The sequence below is a fragment of the Microcebus murinus genome, chromosome 20, assembly GCF_040939455.1.
Source record: "Microcebus murinus isolate Inina chromosome 20, M.murinus_Inina_mat1.0, whole genome shotgun sequence".
Lineage (NCBI taxonomy): Eukaryota > Metazoa > Chordata > Mammalia > Primates > Cheirogaleidae > Microcebus > Microcebus murinus.
In genome coordinates, this window is record NC_134123.1 from 25,133,305 (window position 1) to 25,158,069 (window position 24,765).

Here is a 24,765-nt window from a genome sequence, read left to right on the forward strand (position 1 = left end):
GTGCTCAGGCTGCACCTCTGGGCCTCAGACCCTGCATCTGACACCTGCTCCCCAACTTCTCTCCAGCACCCCGGCTCTGCCCAGCCCCCTGCCCGGCTCCCAAGGCCTGGGGACCATTTATAGACCTCACCCCACCTTGCAGGAGACACCCCAGCTCCAGCTCCCAGCCCTGCTTCTCAGGGCCTTGGTTTTCTTTTTAAGGGACCCACTTTTTTTCTTTTTTTTTTGAGACAGAGTCTCACTCTGTTGCCCAAGCTAGAGTGCTATGGCATCAACCTGGCTCACTGCCACCTTAAACTCCTGGGCTCAAGCGATCCTTCTGCCTCAACCTCCCAAGTAGCTGGGACTACAAGTACGCGCACCATGCCCGGCTATTTCTTTCTATATATTTTTAGTTGGCCAATTAATTTCTTTCTATTTTTAGTAGAGATAGGGTCTCGCTCTTGCTCAGGCTGGTTTCGAACTCCTGACCTCAAGCGATCCGCCCACCTCGGCCTCCCAGAGTGCTAGGATTACAGGCGTGAGCCACCGCGCCTGGCCGGACCTACCTTTTCTTCACCCTCCCCAGAGACACTACCTGGGTCCTCATCCCCTTAAATCACTTCCCCTGAAGCCTGTCACTCGAGGGCAGAGAACACACCTGCGTTCCCACTCACAGCCTCTCTCATCTTGAACACACCTCAGGCAGCTGCTGTGCATTTTTAACATTTTATTTAAATGTAGACTATTCGTCAAATGATTGGAAAATCAATAATGAAAAATAGTTCTTTAGGGTTTTCTCCTGGTGCAGAGAAGGGACATGTGATAGCTGCACTTGCCCTGGTGCGGGGCCGGGGTCAGCCTGAGGGGTCATACAAGACCCTGTGGGTTGAGGGGCCCTCATGCCCCCGGCCCCAGCCCCCAGCACGGTGACCCTCCCCGGGCCGCAGTGCACGCAGGGAAGCCACCAGCCGGCCCTCGGCACCAGCCCCTCTGAGGCCGTCCCACATCCTGCCCTTTCATAAATACGTACAAATCCCTGGACAGTCTGGGGCACCAGGCCCAAGGCAGAGCTGGGGTTGCCTGTCCCCAAGCCTGTGGCACATCGACTCTTCAGACGGGTGCCTGGGGTAGCTCGGACCATCACCGCCCCCCACACGTCCTCCCGGTCGCCCGCTCTCAGGCGGCTGCCAGCTGGCCCAGGACCCGGCGAAACTGCTGGGTGCTGTGGCCCAGCTCCTTGACCCTGTCCACCATGTCCTGGGCAGCGGAGGGCGAAGGGTACTGCAGGGCAGCGGCCTTGGTGGTGGCCACGATGCCGCGCAGGAGGTCGCACAGCAGGTTGCTGTAGTGGGTCACCTGGCTGCGCACGTCGGCTGCCTTGGCCTGCCGCGACAGCGTGTCCCCGATGAACACCAGCTTGTGGGCGCTGAGGATGACAAACTTGCTGTGCGCCACGAAGATCTTGGGTGGCTGGTTGGTGGCCACGGCGGTGAAGAAGGCGTCCACAGCGTTGGTCAGCGTGGTCAGGTTGGCCTCGCACTGCTCCAGGTAGAAGAGCAGCAGCTGCCGGTCCGAGGGCCCCAGGCCACCTGTCCTCCCTGGGCCCAGGGGCTGCGCTGGCGTCCACCTGGCCAGGTCGTGGTCTATGGGCCGTGATACCTCCTGCTCCAGGCGCTCAAACTGCTTCAGCTGGAGAGGCAGGGGAAGCAGGACAAGGTCAGGCTCTCGGCCAAGTTAAGACCACAGCCACAGGGCTGGGCAGCCTGCCCTGGGCAAACCGGCCAAGACTTTTCTAGAAAGGGCTACTCCTTGGAGCTGTGGAGAAACAGGCAATCTCTTGTCCTAGTGGTGGGTGGGGCCACATACTGTTAGTCTTCTAGAGGTTCTTTAACACATTAACTGCCATGTGAGTTGTATTTAACTCACGCTAGTGGTGAGCCTGGGGCCTCGTGAAGCATGTGTAACTCACACACGTCTCTTCGTCTTGGGAGCCTTCACTATTTTTCAAATTGGCATGTAACTAACTCACCCACAGAAAATGATAAAATAAAATAACAAATTCTTCATTAAATTAGAAAGGATCGTTTTGTTTTTGAAGCTTTTATCCTATTTTCACAACAAAACACCGTGGTCCCAATGAAAAAAAATTTTTTTTCTAGTGTGCCAGTTGATGTGCTAAATTACTCTTCCAACCAACCTTAAAAGGTAGGATTCCGTTTATTTAACAATTTTGAAACGTGACAACGATAGAGGTGGAGAACAGGTCAGTGGCTGCCGGGGGCAAGTCACCGCCCCAACTCTGGGGATTGGACTGTTAACTACTCAGCACTGGGCAAACCCAGTGAACGGTGCTGAGGACCTCCCTGCGCTGTCTCTGCAAATTCCTGTGAATCTATAAATATTTCTAAGTAAAAAGTTAACAAAAATTTTCACCTTAGTTCAAAAGTAACACACACATTATAAAAGCACTCAAATATACCAAGCAGAACAATGGTAGATATTACCTATAATCCATGTGCCCCTAGAAATAACCTCTGTTAAAATTCTAGTGAATTATCTTTTAGAACTATAGACTAAAGAATTTGTAGATGAAATGGTATATAACGTCTTCAAAATAACTGACAAAGAAGAAAGGGAGGCAGATGAAACAGGATTAGCTGTTGTTCGGATAACAGATGCTGACAGATTCTTGGGGGTTGCTTCACCTTTTCTAATGGGTACCTGGGGAGCTATTTTCTCCAATTTTATAAATGTATTAAATTTTCCATAGTAAAAATTTTTCTTTTTTTCCGAGATAGGGGTCTTGATCTGTTACCCGGGCAGGAGCGCAGTGGTGTGATGGTACTATTGCACATTGCCGCCTCCGACTCCTGGGCTCAAGCCATCCTTCTGCCTTGGCCCCCCGAGTAGCTACGGGCTACCACAGTGCGGGCAGAGCGCAGAGGGAGGATAAGATGCACACTAGTCTCTTAAAACAATGAGGTTCTGAATATATTATATGTACGTTTACATGTTTGTTTTCAAATTATTAGCATTTATTCCTTTCCTGAGTGTTTCCTAAGTGCCAGGCGCTTCCTGAGCACCTCCCACTCTTTACTCATTTATTTTCCTATCACTCCTGGAGGGCCCCAGCTCCCCGCTGGGAAGCACCACGCCTGGGCCCCCGGTGGAGCAGGTCCTCTCCTCTCCACGGTCCTCTGCTCACGGAGAGCGCGGTCAAGCGCAGGAAACTTGATGGGTGATACGCTTTCGTGTCTACTTGGTGCTGTTCTATATTTTAACTTTTAAAAATTATCTTTATAATCAGAATAAGCTCCCTTAGTATTTTTTTTTTTTTAACTATTCCTTTCCTACCCTCAGGAAATGATTCAAAATACAAAAAAATTCTGTGTCTGCACATAAACACAACACTCTATTTATAAGGAAAACTAGGCACAACAAAAACGTTTAACAACAGATATTATGTGACCTTTAAAAATAATTTCTGGCCAGGTATGGTGGCTCACAGCTGTAATCCCAGCACTTTGGGGGACCAAGGTGGGAGGACTGCTTGAGGCCAAGAGTTTGAGACCAGCCTGGGTAACAGCAAGATCTCATCTCCACAAAAAACAGAAAAATTAGCTGGGTGTGGTGGTGTGCGCCTGTAGTTCCAGCTACTCAGGAGGCTGAGACGGGAGGGATCGCTTGAGCCCAGGAGTTGGAGGTTGTAGTGAGCTATGATGATGCCACTGCATAGCTCTAGCCCAGGTGACAAAATGAGACCCTAACTCAAAAAAAGGAGAAATTTCTGAAGAATGTGTAATGCCGTGGAGACATGCCTGAGACAGAAGCAGGGTGCAATGTTCACACAGCACTGTCTGGACAGGCAGGGACAGGCCCCAGGGGAGGGAGCAGGGTGACAGGCAGCCCAGCTGCAGGATTTGCTCCCGCTGAGTCCTCCTGTCTGTCCTCTCTGCCTCCCACCTGCACCCTGGCAATAACCTACAGACGGAGATGGCCACGGGCTGGGATGGAACGAGACTGGCTGGAGGCTAGTGCCAGGCCCAGCCCTGAGTGCTGAGGGGGCTGGGAGAAGCTAGGGAACCGAGGGTCTCGCCCTACTGGGCAGGAGCCAGGGGCCCGGCGTCACTGGGCCTCACCTGCTGCAGCTCCAGCTGGCTCTTCGCCTGCCGCACGATGTTGCCCTTTTCAAGCAGCTCCTTCTGTGTTTTCTCAAACTCTTCCTTCCCCTGCAAGGGAGAAAGGGCTAGGTTGGGTCCAGTCTTTGTGCTGAGCAAACAGCACCAGCCAGCTCCTGCAGCACAGCGAGGGCCTGGCGGCCACCAGATGGCGCTACACGTGCCAGACTGGCACAGGCCTGGCCCAGGAAGGGGCTGGGCACAGGGCGAGCTTCACACGGAGGAGGGACAGTCCATGGGGCGTGGCCACCCTCCCTGCCTAGTTCCCAGGTTCCCCATAGGATCGAACTCCAAGCCCCTTCCCTTGGCCTACAAGGCCCGGCACTTGGTCCTGGCCCACCATGCCCAGCCTGGAACATTCTGCACCAGGACATCCATCTGCGGGAACTCAGGCCTCTGCTCAAGGGTCTAAGCCTTGGGACCAGTCCCAGCCACCTTCCCACAGCCTTGTTCTACGTCCCCACGCCTCAAATCGTCTTTCTATTGTATTCTTTCAGAATGTGTCTCCCCAAGCACAGCAAAGCCATCTCTGCCCTGCTCACCAGAGCCACCCAGCCCTGGAGGTGCTCAGGAGCCACCCCTGGTTGGGACTACAGAACCCAGTGACACGGCCACACTGGGCCGATGTGGGCTGACAAATGGGCTTCAGGGGCCCATCTGGCCTGGAAGGCCCAGGTGAGAGGAGGGTGCAGGGACTTACCAGTGGTCGGCCCCGTGGGGAGGGAGGGCGGGGGGAGCGGGAGCCACCCACCTGCAGGTGGACGTAGTCATAATCCTCCATCCAGCCCCCCTCGCTGTTCTCGTACTGCCCGTCCGGTGAGTCCTGGGAGGTGAACTTGGGAGGTGAGGGCAGGGGCCGTGACTGGATGCTGCTGGCCTTGTCAGTGGGGTTGGAGTGCAGGGGGCCACCCCCCTCAGGCCCTGGGGCAGGGGCCTTGGTCCGTCTGAAGAGCAGGGAGGCATTGCCGTGCAAAAAGGAGGCCAGCTGCTTGGCGTCCTCGGGCACGGCCCGCGAGCAGGCCACCAGGCGGTCCAGGTCTTCAGGGGTGGCTCCCGGGCCTCCCCGGCCACTGTCGAGGGCCTGACCGTGTGCCACCAGCGTCTGGTACACGTCCTCCATCTTCTGCAGCTGCCTGCTCAGCTTGGCATGCAGGGCACGGTCAGATGTGTGGGCGGCGTTGCCCACGGCGCTGCGGGCAAACTCCAGCAGCTCGTGGACGGCGCCCTGGACGGCGGCCACAGCGGCCCGCAGGTCCTGCACTGGTGGCTCCTGCAGCTCGGGGGTGCTGCGCCAGCCCCCTGCCCCCCCAGCGCTGCCCGCCAGGTCCAGGAGGTGGGCTACGGTGGCGCTCACGCCCTGCTGCAGCCGCGCCAGGGTCTCCACAGCGACCTCCAGCTCCAAGGGCTCCCGGCCCGGCCCTGCCACCTCCAGGGAGGACACGGACTGGCTGCTGCGTGTGCTGCCGGTGCTCGAGGCCGACAGGCGCTTGGCATCGGCCTGGGCCTCGCGCTCGGCTGGGGGTGGCACCGAGTACACGCCGTCGTCAGCCACGCTGCCGTCGGCTACCTCCGGAGGAAGCGCCCGCTCACGGGGCACATCGTACAGGGTGCCGGGGCCGGGCCGCCGCAAGCCAGGGGGCACGTCATAGAGGTCGGGAGCAGGGGGTGGGACGTCGTACACATCCTCGGCTGGCGGGGAGTCCGGAGGGGGCGCGGCAAGGACCAGCGGGTGGCGGGCAGGGTCAAAGGGCTTGGTCTTGGCGAAGGCGGGGGGCACGTCATAGGTCTCCTCACGCAGCAGCAGGCCGTCGGGCATGTCCTTGCTCACAGACGGGGGAACGTCGTACACCTGGGGTCAAGGCTGTCCATCATCTGCCTTGCCTACCCCAGGGACTGGGGCAGGACCCAGTCGTGCACGCATGCGCACACACACACACACACACGTGCACACACACACACACAGAGCCCGGGGACACGTTCGTCACAAGTCTTATCCACGATGCTTACAGTGAAGAGCCCAGTTCTGGAGCCAGGTGACTCTGCCTCTCTGTGCCTGTCTACTCAGCTACGACAGGGAGGACCTCACAGGGTCCCAAAGGTGTTAATGCACGTAACTGTGTAGGTGCAGACGCTCAGGGAAAGGTCAGCTACCCTACTGCCACCACCACCACCACTATCATCGTCACTATCATCACACACTGTCACGTGTGGACTTTCTACTCTATAGCAGGCTGAGCTGTGTGTTATGGTCAGGGTGGCCACGCCCTGGTTTCCCCACGACAGTCCTGGTTTGTGCCTGATGTTCCCAAGAAACTATCAGTGCCCCCTTCACTCTCAGCAGTATCCTGGCTTAGATGACAGACCCTGTGGCCACCCTGTTGGTACCTCTAAGAACCTGCTGAGAAGGCCCCACGACCTGCCGGCCGGCCCACAGGTGAAGCAGCTGAGGCCCAGACACACATATACTCACGGGGCAGAGCGGGGCCGGGACCAGCCTCCTCCTGCCCGCAGCTGTGCACACACTAGCCACCCACAGCCACACGCAGGGGTAAGGCCCCGCATTTGCTGCCTGCTCACCGCGTGGTGGCTGGATGGCGGCAGGCCCTTCTCCACGCTGGGGGGAACATCGTACACGTCCAGCAACGGGTCTCGGCCATTGGGACCCTTGACAGCCATGGGGGGTGTGTCATACACCTAGAGGCAGAAAGAGTGCAGCGTGACAGGTGCCAGGGCCATTCAGGTGGAACGGGGATAGCAGGAACGCTGCAGCACCCACCCCAGGATTGGCCAAGCAGAGGCACAGCCTCCCGGCTGGCCCTTACCCCAGACACCTACCTCCTGGCCATACTGGTTGGGAAGGAGCCCCCGAACGGGGGGCACATCGTAGATGTCCTGGGATCCGGGGGCCAGCAGGTGGCGTGGGATGTCATACTCGTCCTGCTCCGGCTGGGGGGCCTCGTAGACGTAGCCCTGCCCTACTCGGGTGGGCACCACCACCTGCGGGCAGACGGCCGACTTCAGCCCTGGCCCCCAGGCCAGCCCTTGGGATCCACCACGGGCTCAGGGAGACTCCCTCACACCTGCAGGCCACCTCCCCCGTGCGGGGGCAGGGGCCACGAAGCCACTGGGTCTCATCCCCTTTGCAGCCTCTGACTTTTTTTCAGCGAAATGCAGTGCTTGGGGTACAACAAGACCCCTGAGTTTTTAGAGCTGTCTGGTTCTGGGTCAGGAAACAGAAAGTTTCTACAGCTGGATGACCCGGAAGGTTCCAGAGGAGGGTGCATGTGAGCGGACCAGGAGAGGAGGAGGCGGGGCGAGGGGCCGAGGCCCTGGCTCTGGAGGACGTTCGTTGCCAGTGGGCAAGGGCCACCCCTGACTGGGGCGCCTGGGCCCTCCAGGGTGAGAAACCACTGCCTGTCGTCACCTCCCAGCTGCGCCCTCCTCGGGAAGGCCTGCCCCGACCAAAGGACCCAGCAGCTGCCTCCCAGCTCTGGGGACAGGTGCAGGTCCCAGGCTGGGCCCAGAGGGGGTGGCCTGAAGGGGATACCGAGGAGTCAAGGCCTGGGGCCTCCAGCAGAGCAACAAGCACCCTCCCCTGTCCCCCTGCAGCCTGTCTGGGGGACATCCTGAGGACAGGAGAACCAAGCACTCACAGACCTCAGGGCCAGCTCGGGAGGGCAGGTGGGGGGCAGGGGAGTTACAACCAGAACCAAGGCCCCCACTCCCCTCTGCACCTGCACCTGCAAAGCAGCCTGCAGCAGGCAAGACCCCAACCACCCGGGGAACAAGGTCTTAGTGGGGGGATGCTGGTCCAGCCCTTCCCCTCCCCAGGTGCTCTCACTCCGGCCCAGGGCGCTGGGCTGCAGCAGCAAATCCTCGGCACACGTGGGGCAGCTGTGGGTGCGGGGCCTGCTCGGGACAGCAATGGCCCTTAGCCCGGCACAGCGAGCACGCAGGGGGGTGCCTGGCAGCCGCCTTTCCCGCAGGCGTCCGTGCGCCACCCTGGGCAGGATGAGGCCCAGCAGGTCCTCTGGCCCAGCTCAGGCCCTCACAGCTCCGAGGGGCTCCCTGTTCAGCTCTTTCCACAGAAAGGCCTTTGTTCCCTTATCAAAGGGGACTTCTGGGACAGGGTTGACTCTGGCCACACACCCCTGGGGGCAGTGGAGAAGCAGGCCCCTCCTCCAGGCCCAGCGCCCCAGCACCCTGCACCCTGCCGAGGCCCTCTGAAGGCCTCCTGGCCTGGGCTCTGACGACAGGCGCTGGCTCCCAGGAGCAGCAGCAGCTCCACCTCCCTGCAGGCAGTGCGGGCGGCCTGGCACAGCCTCCCAGGCGGCGGCAGGGCTCGGCGGTGATGCTGGGCCTGCTGGGCCTCTGGCCGGGCTGTCTGGCAGCAGAGCTGCGGGCTGGGCGGTGCTCCCTGCCCCCCGGGGCGTCTGTGTGGAGTCAGGGCTGCCTCTCTAGACGCATCTCCCTCCAGGAGCCCCAGACTGGAGTCTCCTCCAGAGCTATTTTTAGATGCTGGAACCTGCCAACAGCGGGGCAGGCGGGGGCTGGCGGGACGTGGCAGGTTGGCCAGGCCTCCAGGCAAGGCCCAAAGCCTCTCCAGGCCCCTCAGCCTCCCAGAGGCAGGCTGGGCAAGTCAGGTAAGCCCTTGAGACCAGGAGTCCGAGTGACACCCTCCACCTTGTGCCCTCCCACAGAAAGGGCCTGGGGGCGCAGGCCAGAAGGGCTCTGGCAGCCAGACCCCAGACCCAGGGCTAATGGCCGCTTGCCAGTCCTGCGGTCGAGGCGGGTGGCAGGCAGCAAGCAGCCACACCGCTGAACAGCAAATGCCTTCTCGTTAGAAAACTGCAGGCCAGACACCAGCGGGGAAAACCTGTTAGGGAGACGGACTCTCCCGAGAGCTGCTGAGCCCCACTAATGATGGGCCACCCTGCTCTGCACCTGAGGCCCCATTAGCAGGACCTGGAGGCCCCTGGGGGTCGAGAGACACAGCCAGTGTCCGGGAGGAGGAGTCAGAGACACAGCCACTGACACAAGACCCACACGCTGACACACACACCCCTCACACGGTGCAGGAGAAACAGAAACACACAGCATGGCACGCTGCCAGAGGCACTCACAGCCCCAGGCGGCACAAGGCCCCGGAGGCCTGGGCTGCCTGTCCTTGCGACCCCTCCTCCCCAGCAATGGGGCCTCAAGGGAAGGGACGAATGACTCAGAAATACGCCCTAGCCTCCAGGTCAGTCCCAGGAGGTGACTAAGTCTCAGGGCAGGCCTGGCCCTGTAGGGAGAGTGGCCCCTGCCGGCCTCCCAGCTCCGCACTCTACCCTGGGCGCCCTGATCGCCTCCAGGAAGCTCGGTGGCTGGTCTCCCCCTTCTGAGAAGTGGGTGTCACCTCCCCGACCTGGGCTGTCTCTCTACTCTGTGCAGCCCGCCCCCTCACCCGGGAATCTCATTTTCCTCCTCCGGGAAAGGGAGCTCCACGGGAGCACCATGGGGTCGGGCAGGTGACTGCTACTCCTAGGACACGGCGGAGGGAGAGACTCGCCTGAGCAGGGTCCAGCGCTGCCTGAGCACACGCCTCCTCCCACTGCGGCGAGAGGAGGGTCCAGACCCAGGCGGAACGGGACTGAGTTCACACCACAGCTGCAACCCCTGACCCAGGGACGCTCCCCCAAGAGTGACCTCACACGGGTGCCTCCCCTGCTGGGGGGTCCTACAGGCACACAAAGGAGCCTCTGCCTTCAGCTCCTGGAAGCCCACGCCCTGGCCCAAAGGGTCTCAGGACCCAGGGTGGCCCTGACCTCTCCCCCAGCCACACAGGTCACTTGCTCCCCTCAGCACCAGAGGGAACCTGCTCCAGGCCCAGGGGTCCAACCTCTCCTGGCCATCAGCCTTGTCACTCGGCTTCCTGGGTGCCAGTGGCCTCCTGCCCACATGCAGCTCTGGCAAGCCAGCCCCGCCCACCTCTGCCGGAGCCAGGAGACGGGTTCCCAGACATCTGAGGGCAGGACCTTGAACGTGGCACAGATGCACACATCCAGATGCCGTTTGTGACAAAGACACGAGCAATCCAGAGCCACCCAGTGCCAAGCCCAGCAGGGGGGTGGCCTGGCACACTCTAGAGAGGAGTTTAATAGCCCAAGAAAATGCTTTAGAGATCTAATGTTGGATTTACAACTTCAAAATGCAAAACTACATGTACGAATCTGTGAAACACAAATAGGGAATATGCTAGACAAAATATGCCAAAATTTCCCAGTGATTACCTCTTGATAGCGGAATTCCATCTCTAGAGTTTTTCATACATTATGCATTTTCTATGGCAAACAAGCATCGCTTTCATGATCACAAAACACAAGCAGACACAATCAATGCTGCCCAGGGCAGGGGCAAAGAGGCTTCGCGGGGGAGGGCAAGTGGGCCTAGGACACAGGGCAATCCTTCCTGGGCCACCAGCCCTGTCAGGGCTTGTGGCACACAGGCCCAGGCACAGGAGGGCCCAGCCCCTGAAGCAGTCTGCTAGCAGGCCCCTTGCCTGGGAGGAAAACAGAACAGCCGCCAAACTACAGGCTCAAGGCCCAGCCCGGGCCCCAGGGTCTCGCTGCTGCTCCCTGGCCACAGGCTCCTGCTGCCTGCCCAGCCTCCCATTTGCACCAAGACAAGCTTGGGGAGGAGAGGGCAGGGGAGAGGGTGTGCCTGAGTAGGGTGTGGGCAGTGTGGACTGCGTGGGGGTGCGTGCGAGCACGTGCATTCACACGTGTGGGGCGTGGGAGTGAGCGTGCACCTGTGTTCAGATGTGTGGGTGTGGAGGGGAGCAGTGCCCAGCCCCTAGATGGGGTTGAACACATGCCTGGCTGGGCACTGCCCCTGGCTGGGCACTGCTCCCCTTGGCAGGACCCTGCCCTCCCCTTAGAGCCAGCGTGGGAACAGCCCCACCTGGGCTGTCCCAGTCCAGCATGGCATACTTTTCTGCTCCTTGCCTGTCTCTGACCAGATGGCTGAAGAAGCAGGTAGCTGGGGACCCAGGTTCCCCTTGTGGCCAGGGGTGTGTCCCGTCTGCCTCCTGACTCGCTGCCCAGCTGGCACCAGCAAGATCCCCACCTCACCCTTGGCTGGCTCTGAGTACAGAGGCTCAGTGCCACGGGCTGAGTGTCCACTTCACTTGGCCACTGCCTGATCAGACACAAGTGGCTCTGGATGGGACATGGTGAAAACACGAGGCTGGGCCCGGGCCTGGGGGGCTGACCCAGCAGAGGCCGAGCTCCTTCTCCTAAGGGCCAGCTGCTGTGCCTACCACCAGGTGGCCTCACCTACCTGCTGTGGTGTCCCTGGGACCTGGCTGACTGCCAGGGCTCTCCCTGGGAGTGTGGGACAGGTTTCTTGGGTCCTCTTGGTGAGCTGCAGGGGAGGGGCAGGGGTGGAGGAGGTGGGGAGCTAGGCATGGTGGCTCAGCCTCCAAGTCTTCCGGGCTTAGGAAACTCCACTCCCCAATCCTGGGGGGGCTTCGGACCGGGGAGAACAGGCCAACCAAAGGCAAACCGAGGTTGCTCCTGACTCAGCCCAAACAGCTGGCAGGCCAGGCCTCTGCACAGCTCAGGCTGCTGTGCTCAGAGCCTGAGGCCAGAGGTCTCGTCCCTGGAACCAGAGTCCAGTCGGCAACAGCCCACATGGGCCTTGAGTCCGGGTCTCTCCAGGGTGACCCTGCCCTAGCAATCCCATAGGCAGCATCCCCCATGGTCCAGGAGTCATGAACAGGTCACTCTGCAGGCACCTGCTGGCTCACTAACAGGCCCCAGAAGAGAAGGGCTGGCCTGTGGAACCAGGCATGTGTTCAACCCCATCTAGGGGCTGGCCAGCGGCTGCTGAAGGTCCTCCAGAAGCCCTCTGTCCCTTCTTCCTTAGGACAGAGTCCCAGTTAGTGAGACATTAAGACAGGTGGCCACGAGGAAAAGGCTCCTGTTCCCAGAATCCCTTGCAGCTAGATGGACCACAGATTCAAGTTCTGGCCGAAAGAGGTAAGTGGAAGGACCACCAGAGAGGGCACATCCTCCTTTGTCCCTCCCTTCCCTACTGGCCAGACAGACGGCACCAGAGCTCTGGCAGAAACCACCCTGCCCTGAGACGCAGGACCACGCTGAGGACCGCAGAACACCTAACACTTGTGCAGGTGCCTGTCTGTCCTGGCCTCTCCCCTCCAGACTTGGCTTATATGGGAAAGAAAGAAACACCTGCTGCTGCCTCCACGTTTGATCTCTCCCCTTCAAGTGTGGCCCCAGACCTCATCCTCCTCTTCCTGGGCTCCCTTGTCTCAGTCTTGACCTCTCCACACTCTGCCATGTCCTCTGCTCGTGGTTAGAACAAGTTCGCTAAGACGTGGATCTGGGCAGGTTGCACCTACTCAAAACCCTCCACCATCGGGCAGAATCCAGCCCTTCAGTGGGCACTGGGCCCCTGAGATCCGCCCCAGCCTGCTGTTCCGGCCTCGCGTGCCAAGCCCTGCCTGCCCACCTGGAATGCAGGACTTTGTCCACACCTCCAGACCTTTGCAGGCTGCTTCCTCTGCGTTAACACCTGCCCACATATGTCAGCTTGTCCAAGGCCAGCTCAATGTCTGTACTCTGGGCTGCCGTAGCCCGGTCACATCTATTTTCACAAGACGAATGAAAGCTTTCCCCAAACACTCTCACCTTGATCCCAGACCAAATGCATATCCACTGCTGGGATGCCAGCAAGCCTGAGGGTGGCTGGGCCCTGCTGTGCCCAGAAACTAGGGCCTGGGCTAAACCCACGGCGGGGCTGCGGGGCGGAGCCAGGCTGGCCTTACCTTTGCCGGGGTCTTCGTCCCCTCCCAGCTGCGTGTGTCCATGGACAGGGGGACCTGGTAGATGTCATGTCCCATCCCAGCAGAAGGTGGCACCTGGTAAATGTCCTGCGCAGGACTTCCGGGTCCTGGTGGCACCTGGTAAAGGTCTGTGGCTGGGCTGGGAAACGGGTGATGGGACGGCTGCTTCGAAAACGTGGACGTCTGCTTGGCCGGGGGTGACTGGAACTGAGGGCTGGGTCCAGGGGCTTGGTAGAGGCCTTGCTGAGCCTTGCTGGGGGTGGGCACCAGGTAGACGCTGTCAGGTTGGGGCTGGTAGGCGGTGGGGAGCATGGGCGTGTACTGGGAGGCCGGGGGCACTGCAGCGTGGGGGCCCTGCGGGTGGCCGGGCTGGGGTTGGGCCGGGGTGGTGGGCGGGCCGGGGCCAGGCCCTGCCGGCTTCTTGTCGTACATGCCCACCAGGATCTTGAGGCGGTTCCCTGGCACGATGCCTTGGCGCCCATGCAGAGAGCAAAGCCACCAGCCGTCCAGGCCCTGCGTGTCCCGCTCCAGCACGGTCATGATGTCGCCCTTGCGGAAGGAAAGCTCGTCCGGGGACTCGGCCACGTTGTCATAGAGGGCTTTAGCCAGCACGTTCTGGGGAGAGGACACAGACGGGCGTGAGGGCAAGAGGATGTGCACGGGGCTCCTGGGGGCTCATCTGGCCCTCCAGGACCTGGCAGCATCTGGCTTTGGCACTGGGAAAGGGGTTCAGTCGGGTTTGGTGAGATCATGGTGCCTCTGTCCCCTCCCACCCCCCATCCCCAGCAGAAAGGCTCAGCCGATCCCCCCAACTGCAGTCACCAACAACACTAGCGATGATATTCAACACACTCCTAATCCCCTCCTGAGGCCACACCACCTCAAAGAAACAACAAATGATTGTCCCATGATACGCAAAAAAATAATTTGACAAAAATGACAGCTTCTTAGGATAAAAATACTGGAAAAAAAAAGAGAAAGGACTTCCTTAAATTAATAAGGTCCATCCACCAAAAACTATAATTAATGAAGAAACTTCAAACACCTCCCCTAAGGCTGGGGAGAAAAGAGGAGGCACACTCCCTGCTCCCTGTCCTGCTGCCCTCAGCAAATCCCCCCAGAGCAGGGCTGCTGCTCCATGGGGCCCAGGATCAACGCAGCCTGAGCGGAGCCTGGAGGAGGCTGTGGGATTAGAGGCAGGAGGACCACAGTTCAGGCAGGCCCAGAGCCTCACTGGGGACACAGCCTGGGTGGGGAGGCCCCGCAGTTCTCATCCCTGCTCGTGCAGTCCTCATTCCCACTGCTGCTCCCCTTGCCCAGGTGCCAGGCTCAGCGTGAGCCCAGAGATACCACAGACGGTGCCCAGCTACAGGGTGATGGTCAGTTCCGGCAGAGCAGGCACAAGGGAGGTGCCGAGGAGAGACAAGGCCAGGGCTTCCCAGCCCCTCCTAGGGCAGCAGATAGGTGTCCGGGTTCAGCAGGGACCCCAGGCCTCACACAGGGGGAAGCCAGGTCTGCTGGGCTGGTGACCCCTCTGGGCTCCAGCTGCCCCACCAGCCTGGCCTCAGCTCTGGGCTGCCCTGCAAAGTCCCTCCTTGGAATCTCCTGGGGTCTGAAGACACAGAGCCTGGTCTAGACTGACTCAAAAATGGGACTTTGGTTCTGGTCTGAGTCCTGTCTCTGGACTCCATCTCCAAGGAATCAAATGAGATTCCAGGCGGAAGGAAGGGCCACACACACACACCCCTCACAGAAACAGGAAGTGGGAGCCTGGGCCCACCCTCCTGCCTCCACCCTCCACCCTAGCAGCTGGGGCTGGAAAGTGGCTGTGAGCTCCACCTCCCAGGCCTGCACACTGAAGGTGGGAAGAGGATCCTGGGGAGAGGCCCAGGCAGGCAGTGGGTGATCCGGGCCCCAGGAGCGGACGTTCAGATCCAGCCACTCATTTGCCCAGGGAGCCACCAGCCAGGAGCCCACTTCTCCAGAGTAGCTCACAGCCCTCAGCCTCAGAAAGGACCAGAGGCCAGAACCTTGGAGCCAAGAGGGGCAAGGCCCAAGGGACAGAGTAGCCCACACGAGCAGCTTGGGGAGGGCAGAGCCCGGCAGTGAGGTGCAGGGGCTACCTCAGTACCAAGGTGAACGCCAAGGGCAAAGGCCCTTGGAATTGCTATAGTTACCGCAGCACCATCCACACCACAATTACAACACAATTTAAAAGGCACTGAAGGATAAATGCTGCCTCAATTAAACATCATGAGAAATTTTTAAGTGGAGAGAGGATCGGAATAGCACCGGCACGTTGAGACAATAGAGAATACTTTCTCTTCCTGTTTTTCAGAATTTTTCAATTTGTACTTAATGAGTATTTCTTGCTTTGGGGCTGAAAAAATACACATCCTGAAAAAGCAAACAGTGAACTACCTCCTAGGCTCCCAGGCAGGATGGGACAGGCAGCCTCGACCCGACCAGAGGCCAGTGCCCCACAGAGGAGCCGGCAGGGGCGGGGGCTGCCCCGCAGCCCACCCAGCTCACGGCCCCCCTCCCCAGGCTGCCAGCCCGAGACTCGAATTTCCCAAATATGGTCTGCAGCCGGCCACCGGGACTCGCATCCCATCAGGGGGCGGGACGAAGGCAACCTCCCCCAATGACCCCACAGAAAAGAGCTGCCCTACCCGGTCCCCCTAGCCCCTGCCCTGGTGACCACAGGAAGTGCCAGCAGAGTGAGTCACAGGAAAATTCCCCTCCAGGCAAGTCAGAAAGATGGGGGTGTGGACAGAGGAGACTGCCCCCAAAGGCCCCTCACCTCTTAGGAGAGCAGCCCAGTAAAGGCTGGCAGAGATGCCCCACCAACCAGGGCAGGGCACTCGGGGTCTGCTGAGGGCAAGGCTGGTGGAGAGGGGAGAGGGAGGCCTGGCCCAGGTGTGCCAAAGGCTGGCCTTGGGCCTCCCAGGATGGCCAGTCCCCACCCCCTCACGGCATGAGCTCACTGAAGGCTACAACTTAGTCTGGGGCAGCTGGAGCCGGTCTGGGAAGCACTTCCTGGGCTGGGCACGTGGCACCAGGCGCCTGGCACCAGGAGCTCCCCCCCTGCGTCAGCTGGCATGGCCCCACCCAGTCCCCAAGGCAGCCCCTCCCCCACCCAGCATAGGTCCTGGGTACTGCTGGTGCCCAACAGACCACTCTAGCCGGCCAAGCACCCACCTCTCTGCCTCCCCAAGAACATACTTACTACTTCTTTCTTTTCTCCCCAGTCACCAAGTAGCAGCTAAGAACCAATAGGATTGTTCTTTTGTTTAAAAAAGATTTGCCTGGCTCCATGAAGAAGGCCCCTGTCTTTGTGGGGCTCACCATGCAGTGGGGCAGAAAGTTAGCTATGATGGGGAAAAACTGGGGTGCAAAAAATAATGTGGGACAAGGCCTCTACATACAGGGCTGGAGATGGCCTCCCCAAGGAGGTGACATTTCAGACAATTCACGTCAGGGAAGAGCATGGGGGCAGAGAGGGCATTACCTGAGGAGCTAGAGCAGGAGAGGGAATGAGGGGAGACAGGTTACAACCCTGGAGTGGCAGACAGGCAGGGACTGGTAGCACTGCAGATACCACGGGATGAAGCAGCAGTAACTCAATAAATGTCATCTAAACAGCAGCTTCTCGGGGCCAGATGACCCCAGACCGGCCAAAACCCACACCACCCCAAGCATTCCCACTCTGGACATGCTCCCAGGCCCCCCAGTCACCTCTCTCGGAACCCTGTATTGCACCCCAAGCTGGAGGAGAGGCCACAATCCCCAAATCTGCTGTCCTGGCCTCCCTAACTGCTGGGCCCAGGCATATGACCCATCTAGGCCAATCAGGGGCTCCCATCCCAAGTTCTCGAGGGGTACAACTGACCTTGGAGGGGTGCACAGCCAGGCCACTGCCAGTCCAGGTGGATGCCATCGGCCATCTGTTCCAAGGCACAACAGAGGCTGTTGCCTGACTTGCCCAGAGTCTCTGGCCACCCCCCTCCTGCCTCTAGGAACCCTCCTGCTGCATCCTAGTCCTCCTTCAAGACACGCTGGGATAGCATGTCTTGAGGTGTCATCTCCCCTCACCACCCCAGCCACCAACTTGCACCTTCAGGCAGTCTCCGGGTCCCTCTGAGGGCACCCACACCCCCTTGCTCCTACCTGCCACTGCTGATCAACATGTCTTGTTACTGCCCAGTTCATGCCCCGAGTGGGAGGGAGAAGTCCATCTCCTTTAGCGCAGTGCCTCTGAGCACTGGGCCTTGCACAGGATGCCCGGCCAGCGAGCGTCGGCTGATGCTGGAGAGGCCCAGGCGAAAGGCCAGGTCCTTCCCTGGGAGCCCCTGTCCTGCCTGGTGAGCAGCCTGGCTGCACAGAAGGACCCAGAAAGACCCTTTGGGGCTCGCTCATTCCAGAGGGCGGGGGCAGAGAAGAAGGCCAGCCCAATATCAGCACTCCCCAGCCAGGCCCACGCAGAACAACATCCTGGTTGTTGCGCTTGGGAGCCGCCAGGGCTGCCCCACAGGCCAGCGTGGCTCTGAGAATGGCCCTCATTGTGTCTCTGGGGTCTGTCCGGGCGCCAGACCCACCCAGACTGGGTGGACCCTCAGAATCAGAGCAGCTGGGGCCTTAGCCACAGGCGGACACACGTCAGGGAGAACTACAGCCATTTGATGGGTGTTCAGGTCTCCTCCTCGGCTCCACCAGCTGCCTAGGGGAGCCCTAAATGTGGGTATCCCCAAACTCTGACTCTGGGGGAAGGTGCAAGCTGGTGGCTGGGGTGGTGAGGGGAGATGACACCCCACAAGGCTTCCTCTCTGAGGAGCCTTCCCTGGTTGCCTCAAGGGAAGCCCCCACGAGTTCCTTAGCAGCAGGGCCAACTGGGCCAATACGGAGGACACTGCAGGCGTCTCTGCTGACCAATGACCCCTCTGCCAGGCCTGGCTCCATGTCTGGCCTGCTTTCTTTCAAACAGCAAATGTGTTCTCTATACCCACAAGCCAGCCCACGGTGGGGCTCCTGGTCTCTGCCCAAGTCCCTGGGGTGGGGGGAGAGACATAGAAAAGGTTAACAGCGACATGCTGGTCACCAGGTTTACAATGCTGACAAGTGTGGCACGGTCACGCCCCACCAAATGCAGAGCTCTTTTGTGTACAGGCATCAGCTCATTTAACCCTCAAAACGACCCTGTGAGACACTATGGTTCCCTCTGCCTTACAGCTGGGGAAACTGAGGCTCGGAATAATTACCTTACTTGCCCAGGGACAAGATCAGCGGCAGCAGGGGCAGACCAGGGCTCTGAGACAAAGCGGAGCTGGTGGCTCCTGGGAGATGCTGAGGTTCACGGAAGCTGGGGTGGAAATTCCACAGGCCTTTCCCGCCCTCCTTGCCCCACCCCCAACACACAGCCTTACACAGCAGGGACTTGGGAAACACTGGGCTCCCTTCATACCCAGAACGTGGGCCAGGTTTATTTCTGGGATATTCTATTTGCTTGTCCCAAAGAACCCCCAGTGGCCAGTGGACGCAGGCCCAGTGAGTGTGTGCCCGACTGGCAGTCTGACCCACCAGCCCTCCTCACTCATGCCCGGGGATGCACCTGAAGGAGCCTGCCACCAGAGACCTGGGGCTAAGGTCCTGGCTGTCCCACCGTGCCCTGCCCCCAGGCTCCGAGGGACTGCACCTCTTCCTTTCCGTGCTCAGAATGCCCCCCCTGCCCCACCATGGGTGGAACTCTGGGACCAGCCAGCAGTAGAGGCATCTTCCCCTAATACTCCCACAGACAACTGAGTGGCCGGGGTCTGGCTCAAGTCCTTGGTGGTGGCAGAGAGCAAGAACATGGGTGGACCACACGGCCTGTGTGCAGGCCTCACGTTCCACAGCTACCCCAAAGGGAGCAAAGCTCTCGTCCCACCTGCCTCTTAGCATCGGTGGTGTGCAGGTCCTCAGCCCCATGCTTGACACTCAGCTGCCACAGGAAGGTCTGCAGACTGAAGGGATAAAGAGCCACCTGTGGGCTGGGTGCAGGGGCTCACGCCTATAATCCCAGCACTCTGGGAGGCCAAGGCAGGAGGACCACTTGAGGCCAAGAGTTCGAGACCAGCCTGAGCAAGAGCAAGACCCTATCTCTACTAAAAATAGAAAAAATTAGCCAGGCATAGTGGTGCAAACTTGTAGTCCCAGCTATTCAGGAGGCTGAGTCAGGAGCATCTTGAGCCCAGGAGTGTGAGCTATGATGATGCCACAGCACTCTAGCCCAGGCGACAGAACGAGACTCAGTCTCAAAAAAAAAAAGCTACCTTTTGGGTGGCCACTGCAAAGGGCTCCCCTGCACAAGCACAGAGCCACAGCCTGGCCTTGCGCGTAGCAGCAATAGCAGATGCCTTTGTGTCCAGGGCCAGCTATGGGCTGGAAGCATGTCCCTGGCCACACTCCTGCCAAGACATCCCAGACACTGTCCCTGGGAGGCTGGGCAGAGGAGTGCCCTGGAGAGCTCTCCTGCTGGACATGGCATCTGCAACTCCAAACACACCATGGATGGTGGGGACATGCTGGCAGACCCCGCGCCTACACCCGACTACTCTCTGCTCTCCTTCTCTGGCCTTGGAGCCCTGCAGAGAGGATTCACAGGATTCTCCAGAGGACTGGCAAGTTCACTCTTGTGAAGTGGGTCTCAGCGGGGAGCTCAGCATAAAGCTGACCCCTTATTTCAGAGACAGCAACAGCCCAGTACAGGGGCAAACCAACCGCCAGCCCCAGCGCTGTCATCATGGGGGGGCCCAAGGGCCAGAGGCAGAAGGGACACACCTTACAAGGCCTTGGTTTCTCCATCTTAACATCTAAAGCACCCCGCAGCTCTGCCCACCCCACTCCAATCCTAAACGGTACCTTTCAGCAGCCCTTAACACAGGACTATCTGCCTGTGCAGGGACAGGGAAGAACACAATGTCCCAAAATGTGAGGTTCTCCAGCTTTGAAAAAAAGTACCAAACCCCTGATTTCTGAGATGCACCAGGCCCGAAGTGAGACCCTGTCTTTCTACCCTCTGACTAGGTCCACCCCAGGGCAGGACCTAGAGGGGAAGGAGCAGGGCAGCAGCACAGGGCAGGGCCAAGGCCTCTCCCCCATGCTCAGAGAGCCAGAAAGGGCCTAATAGAGGGCAGAGCCCCAACCCTTGGAGGGAGACCACCCTGCTGCCTTTATCTGCGTGTCCTAAAGACCCAGAAGGAGAGAGGTTTGCCGGGTGTCTTGTCCACAGATAAGTAAGATCCCTATCACCAAACCCCACTTCCCACACTTCCAGTCTGACTCCAATACTGCCTCTTCCAAGAAGCCTCCTGGAAGCATACCTCCCCTTCTGGTTGGTTCCGGCTGCCCCAGCTGGCTGAGGGTTCCTGGGGGAAGGGGAGGGAGTTGTCCAGTTCCAGGAGAAATGGGTGGTGGGACCTCCTCAAGAACAATGGATGCCAAGAGGGGGCCACAAAGGCACAGTCTTGGAGCCAGAGTGGCTCCACCATGTTGGCAGCCCCAGTAGAGCATGGCAGTCCCTCCTAGACCAGAGCTCCCCCAATCCCAGGTAGGGAGCACACGTGGTGCAGCACACGGGGCCATGCCAGGAGACTAGGTTCTAGGTTCAGTTCTGTGAGGACAACTGACTGTCTCTCTCTGTTACTCAGTCTCCCCTCCCCATCTGTATCATTCATAGGGGGGGACGACGACGACGACAGCTGTCCCAGGAGCCTCTCCTGTGCAGACAGGATGCCCTAGTGGCACTGCCCTTATTTCAATCCCTTGCCCACACCTAGGCAATGGTACCAGCCCATAGTGCTCATACTTCTGCTCAAACAGTAACGGCCTGAGTCTCCACTCCTCCTCCCCCCAGCCAAAGGCGACTTTCCCGTCAGAACGTGCGACTGCCCTGCGCTGCCTCCACCCAGCTCCCACTTCGCTCCTTCCTAGCCTGGGGCCAGCGGGTAGTGGGGGCTGGGGCCAGCGGGCAGTGGGGGCTGTGGCCAGCGGGTAGTAGGGGCTAGTGCCAGAAGGGAGGGCCAGCTCCTCCCATAGCTCCTTTCGCCACAGGCTCCACCTGTGCTCAGCCCTGATCCCCCCCAGGCACCCTCACCACCCAGCTCTCCACCAGGGGAAAGGAGGGTGTGTGCCTCAGCACAGGGCGGTGGGAAACAACCCCTCACCTGGCCAAATTCAGCAAAGAAGAGATCGACCCACGGCCATTCTGAGAAGGTGACGACTAAAGCTGCAGCAAGCCCGGGAGTGCCTCCCAAGCCAGACCCTTCCACACACTGGGGGTGTGGGGAAAGAAACTAAGTGCCCCCAAGGCCGATATGGGAGCCTTGTGGTTGGAAAAAGGAGCTGTTGCCCCCAATCTGGAATTCACAACCCCAACATCCCCCAGCCCCTAACTCGCCTTTCCAGAGTCCCTGTTCCCCCAACGCCCCCAGCCCTCAGCAAATCTCGGCTTCCCGATTCCCAGGAGGAGCCCGGGACTGCGGACTCCGGATCGGCAGCCCCTCCCCTCCCCTAGCTCTGCGGGCTGTCGCGGCCCAGGATCCGCCTACAGTGGATCCCAAGGCCCCCACGTCTATGCTGCAGAACTGGAGCCTAGCCTAGCCGCTTCCCTCGACTCTCCGCGTGCCAAGCAGCGCGGTCGCAGTGCAGCGCTGGACTCCGGCCGCCAGGATCCGGCTCCTACCGCCGCTTGGCAAGCGGGGCAGGTAAAGTCCGAGGAGCACCACCCCTGCTCCCGGAATCCAGCGCCGGTGGCCGGGTGAATCATTAACTGACCTCGGACTGGCCCTCCGGATGCGCCGACTACCCACAGACGCACGTACCTGCTAGCCCGGCCCTCAACCCCCTAGCCTGCGAGCGGTGGGCAGTCCCCACTCCTAAACAGTCGGACTGCTACCCCGCCTGGAAGCTCACTGTCACGGCCTCCAGGGACCCCCCATTCTTCCTCGCACCCGGGGAAACTGAGGCCCGAAGGCAGGGCGCAGAGGCCCAAGGTCACACAGCAGGCGGTAGCCGGCAGGGGGAGTGCGGGCCGCCCGCCAGCAACTTTCCCGGATCCAGGAACTTTCCTGCCCGCCAGCGGCCCCTGCGCCCGGCCCTTCCATCCGCCCCCAAGCTCCGGGAGCCCTTGGCTCCGCGCTCCCGGGACACGGAGGAAGGAGGTCCCAAGACTGCGGACCCCCTCCCGGGCGCGCCCCCGCAGAGCCTCCACGGGCCGGCGGTTCCCAGGACCCGCAGGTCCGGCAGGAAATGCCACTCGCTTAACTCCTTCCCGCCCGGGCCCGCCCCGGGAGCCGGTAGGGCGGCTGCCGCGAAGCCCGGCCGGCCGCCGGGACCAGACCCCGGGCGCGCCTGCCGCACTCACCAGGTAGTTCATGGTGTCCGGCCGGCCCGGGGCCCCGGCTCCGCGCAGGGGCGCACACCGAGCTGCCCGGGCCGCGCGCCCTCGGGGCTCCCAGTGCGCCGCGGCCGCCCGGTCCCACTCGCGCCGCTCCGCCGCCGCCTCCGCAGCCCAGAGCCGGTCCCACTTCGCTCCGCCCGCCGCCGCCGCCGCGGCCCGGCCGGCCCAGCCCGGCTCCCGGCATGCCTGGCCCCGCGCGCCCATTGGCCGCTGCGGCTTCCCATGCAAATGAGCCGCCGGCGCGGGAGCGCGCGGTCAGGCGCCCGCCCGGTGGCACCGCCCCCCAGGCCTCAGGCCCCTGCCCGATGCCAGGCTCTAGCCTGTGGTGCGGGATATCCCTTTTCCTCCAGAAGCACGTCCCCGCCTTCCTGCGCGGGTGAGCACGCACCCGGCACCGAGGGCCCACGCAAACGCCTCCACTTCTGGGAAGACTGCCCGGATTGCCCCCTCCTCGGAGCACTGGGCACGCTGCACCCGCCCCACCACCGGCTCCAAGTCCACTTTTGTCTTCCCCGCCCACCAGCCCCAGGGCATTTAACGCGTGTCAGTCGGGCCTTCGGATTCAGATCTGAATCTAGAGGGAAAGAGGAGGGGGCGTGTCCCAGCCTACGGAAAAATAATAACCACGGGGGCTCTGACTGTGGACAGGCCTATCGTTTGAGGGCCCCAGGAAATGAAGACTCAAAGCAGGAAGGCTGGCAAGCTTCAGCTTTACACATGCAGCACCTCCTCTCCCCATGCAGTTTACTGGCTTTCGGGGACTCCAGCTGATCTGCCTCTCCCCTGACCCATTCCTAAGTCAGACCCATTCCTAAGTCAGCTGCGTCCAGGCCTAAAACCTGTGCCCAGTACCCTCCAGAGTCCTGCTCCATCTTGTCTGTCCCGACAACACGGGGGAGGGGCGGTGTGCCAGGAATGAGGGAGAGAGAAGGAAGAACCACTGCAGTGAAAGGGAGTACAGCCAGCCTTGGCCTTGAGCACCCTCCTCGCTAGGCTGCAGGTCAGTGACTGTCACCTCATGCAGCAGAACCAAGATGCCAAAGTCCCTGAGCACTGCAGGGAGATCTAGGATGGAAACTGCTCTGGACCAGACGGGATCCCCAGTCAACAATCCTGGGCGATTGCTGAGCACAGGGATGCTATCAGACAGTTCACGGTGCTAGGGAGGCAGTGGGGGAGACCCAGCTTGCCCCAGCAGAGAATTCTCAGGCACCTACAGCTGCCCCTCTGCCTGACAGCTGGGGCTCAGCTGACTCAGACCTGGCCAGATGTGCCTCCTTGGGCAGGGGCTCTCCCTCTCTGGGCTCTTTTCTCAAAAGTAAAACAAAGGCAGCCCAAGTCTGGGTGTTTACAAATCCTCTGGAGAACTTGTTAAAAGAAAAACAGATTCCTTGGCTCGCACCTGCAATCCCAGCATTTTGGGAGGCCAGGGCAGGAGGATGACTTGAGCCCAAGATTTGGAGGTTACAGTGAGCTATGATGGTACCACTATACCCCACCCTCTCTCTAAAAACAAAAAGAAAAAAACCCAGATTCCTAGGTCCCACCCCTCCAGTAGAACCAGACATCTGCATTTCCCCAAGCTTCTGAGCTCCTGGCTTGGGAACCACTGGCCAGAACTCAGCACGTGCATGAGGAAGGAGCAGTGTGACAGGACACAGTGTAACCCAAAGTTCTCGAGAGGAAAAGGGCAACTAACCAATACCCTGTGCCCTCCCCAAGGCTTGCCCCGCTGGTCACCCTCCAAACAGCCCACTTCTCCACAGAAGAAGAGCTATCTCTCAGGGCAGCACTGCCCGAGCGTCCCCTCCCTGCTTGTTCTCAAGAGCTATGTCCCCAGTTTTTCTGACACCCCAGCCCTGCCCAGCCACTAACTCCTCAGCCTGGCTGGCACCCCATGTTCCCAGGAAGCAGGTCTGAACCCGCTGACTGTGCTGGGGGCCGAAGGAGTCCTCAGGTTGTCCCTGGGTCTCCACTGTATGGGGATGGGTAGGGACCAGGCCTCAAAGCCAGGCAGGGCCCAGCAGGCAGGAGGTCTCTGCAGGGACAGTTAGGGACACAAAAGGTCTAGCCCACCAGGGAGGTGGCCCCTGCTCCATGGTAGCTGGCCGGAGAGGAGTGTGGAGGAGACAGAGAGGGGAGTCTTGGGGAATGGGAGAGCCTCCTTCCCAGGAGTGAGATTAGAGATGCACTGGGGGTGGGACTGCTGCTGTGGGCAGGGAGGCAGGAACGCAGCTCAGGCACAGGCATTTCAAAAATTTGCTCCTTTTCCACTTAAACTCCCTCCCCCCCAAGCCTGTGCCTCCCGGAATGGCATTTCC

At 60.2% G+C, this 24,765-nt stretch overlaps 1 protein-coding gene across 3 annotated transcripts in view; it reads right to left on the reverse strand.

The window, feature by feature from the left end:
- Nucleotides 1-694: 694 nt before the first annotated feature.
- BCAR1 (BCAR1 scaffold protein, Cas family member) overlaps nucleotides 695-24,765 on the reverse strand; it is a 34,394-nt gene continuing 10,323 nt past the window's right edge. The window contains exons 1-7 of one of the 3 annotated variants that reach the window (XM_012772511.2): nucleotides 22,409-22,625; nucleotides 12,991-13,623; nucleotides 6,996-7,157; nucleotides 6,738-6,854; nucleotides 4,912-6,009; nucleotides 4,122-4,211; nucleotides 695-1,671 (exon numbers count right to left, since the gene is read on the reverse strand). In XM_012772511.2, the coding sequence (XP_012627965.2) occupies nucleotides 1,159-1,671; nucleotides 4,122-4,211; nucleotides 4,912-6,009; nucleotides 6,738-6,854; nucleotides 6,996-7,157; nucleotides 12,991-13,623; nucleotides 22,409-22,420 (2,625 nt within the window). In that variant the 5' untranslated portion in view covers nucleotides 22,421-22,625 and the 3' untranslated portion in view covers nucleotides 695-1,158. Of the gene's footprint in view, nucleotides 1,672-4,121; nucleotides 4,212-4,911; nucleotides 6,010-6,737; nucleotides 6,855-6,995; nucleotides 7,158-12,990; nucleotides 13,624-21,209; nucleotides 21,407-22,408; nucleotides 22,626-24,765 lie in introns of those variants that run through there. The other 2 variants (XM_012772514.3, XM_012772512.2) reach the window with 2 other exon arrangements.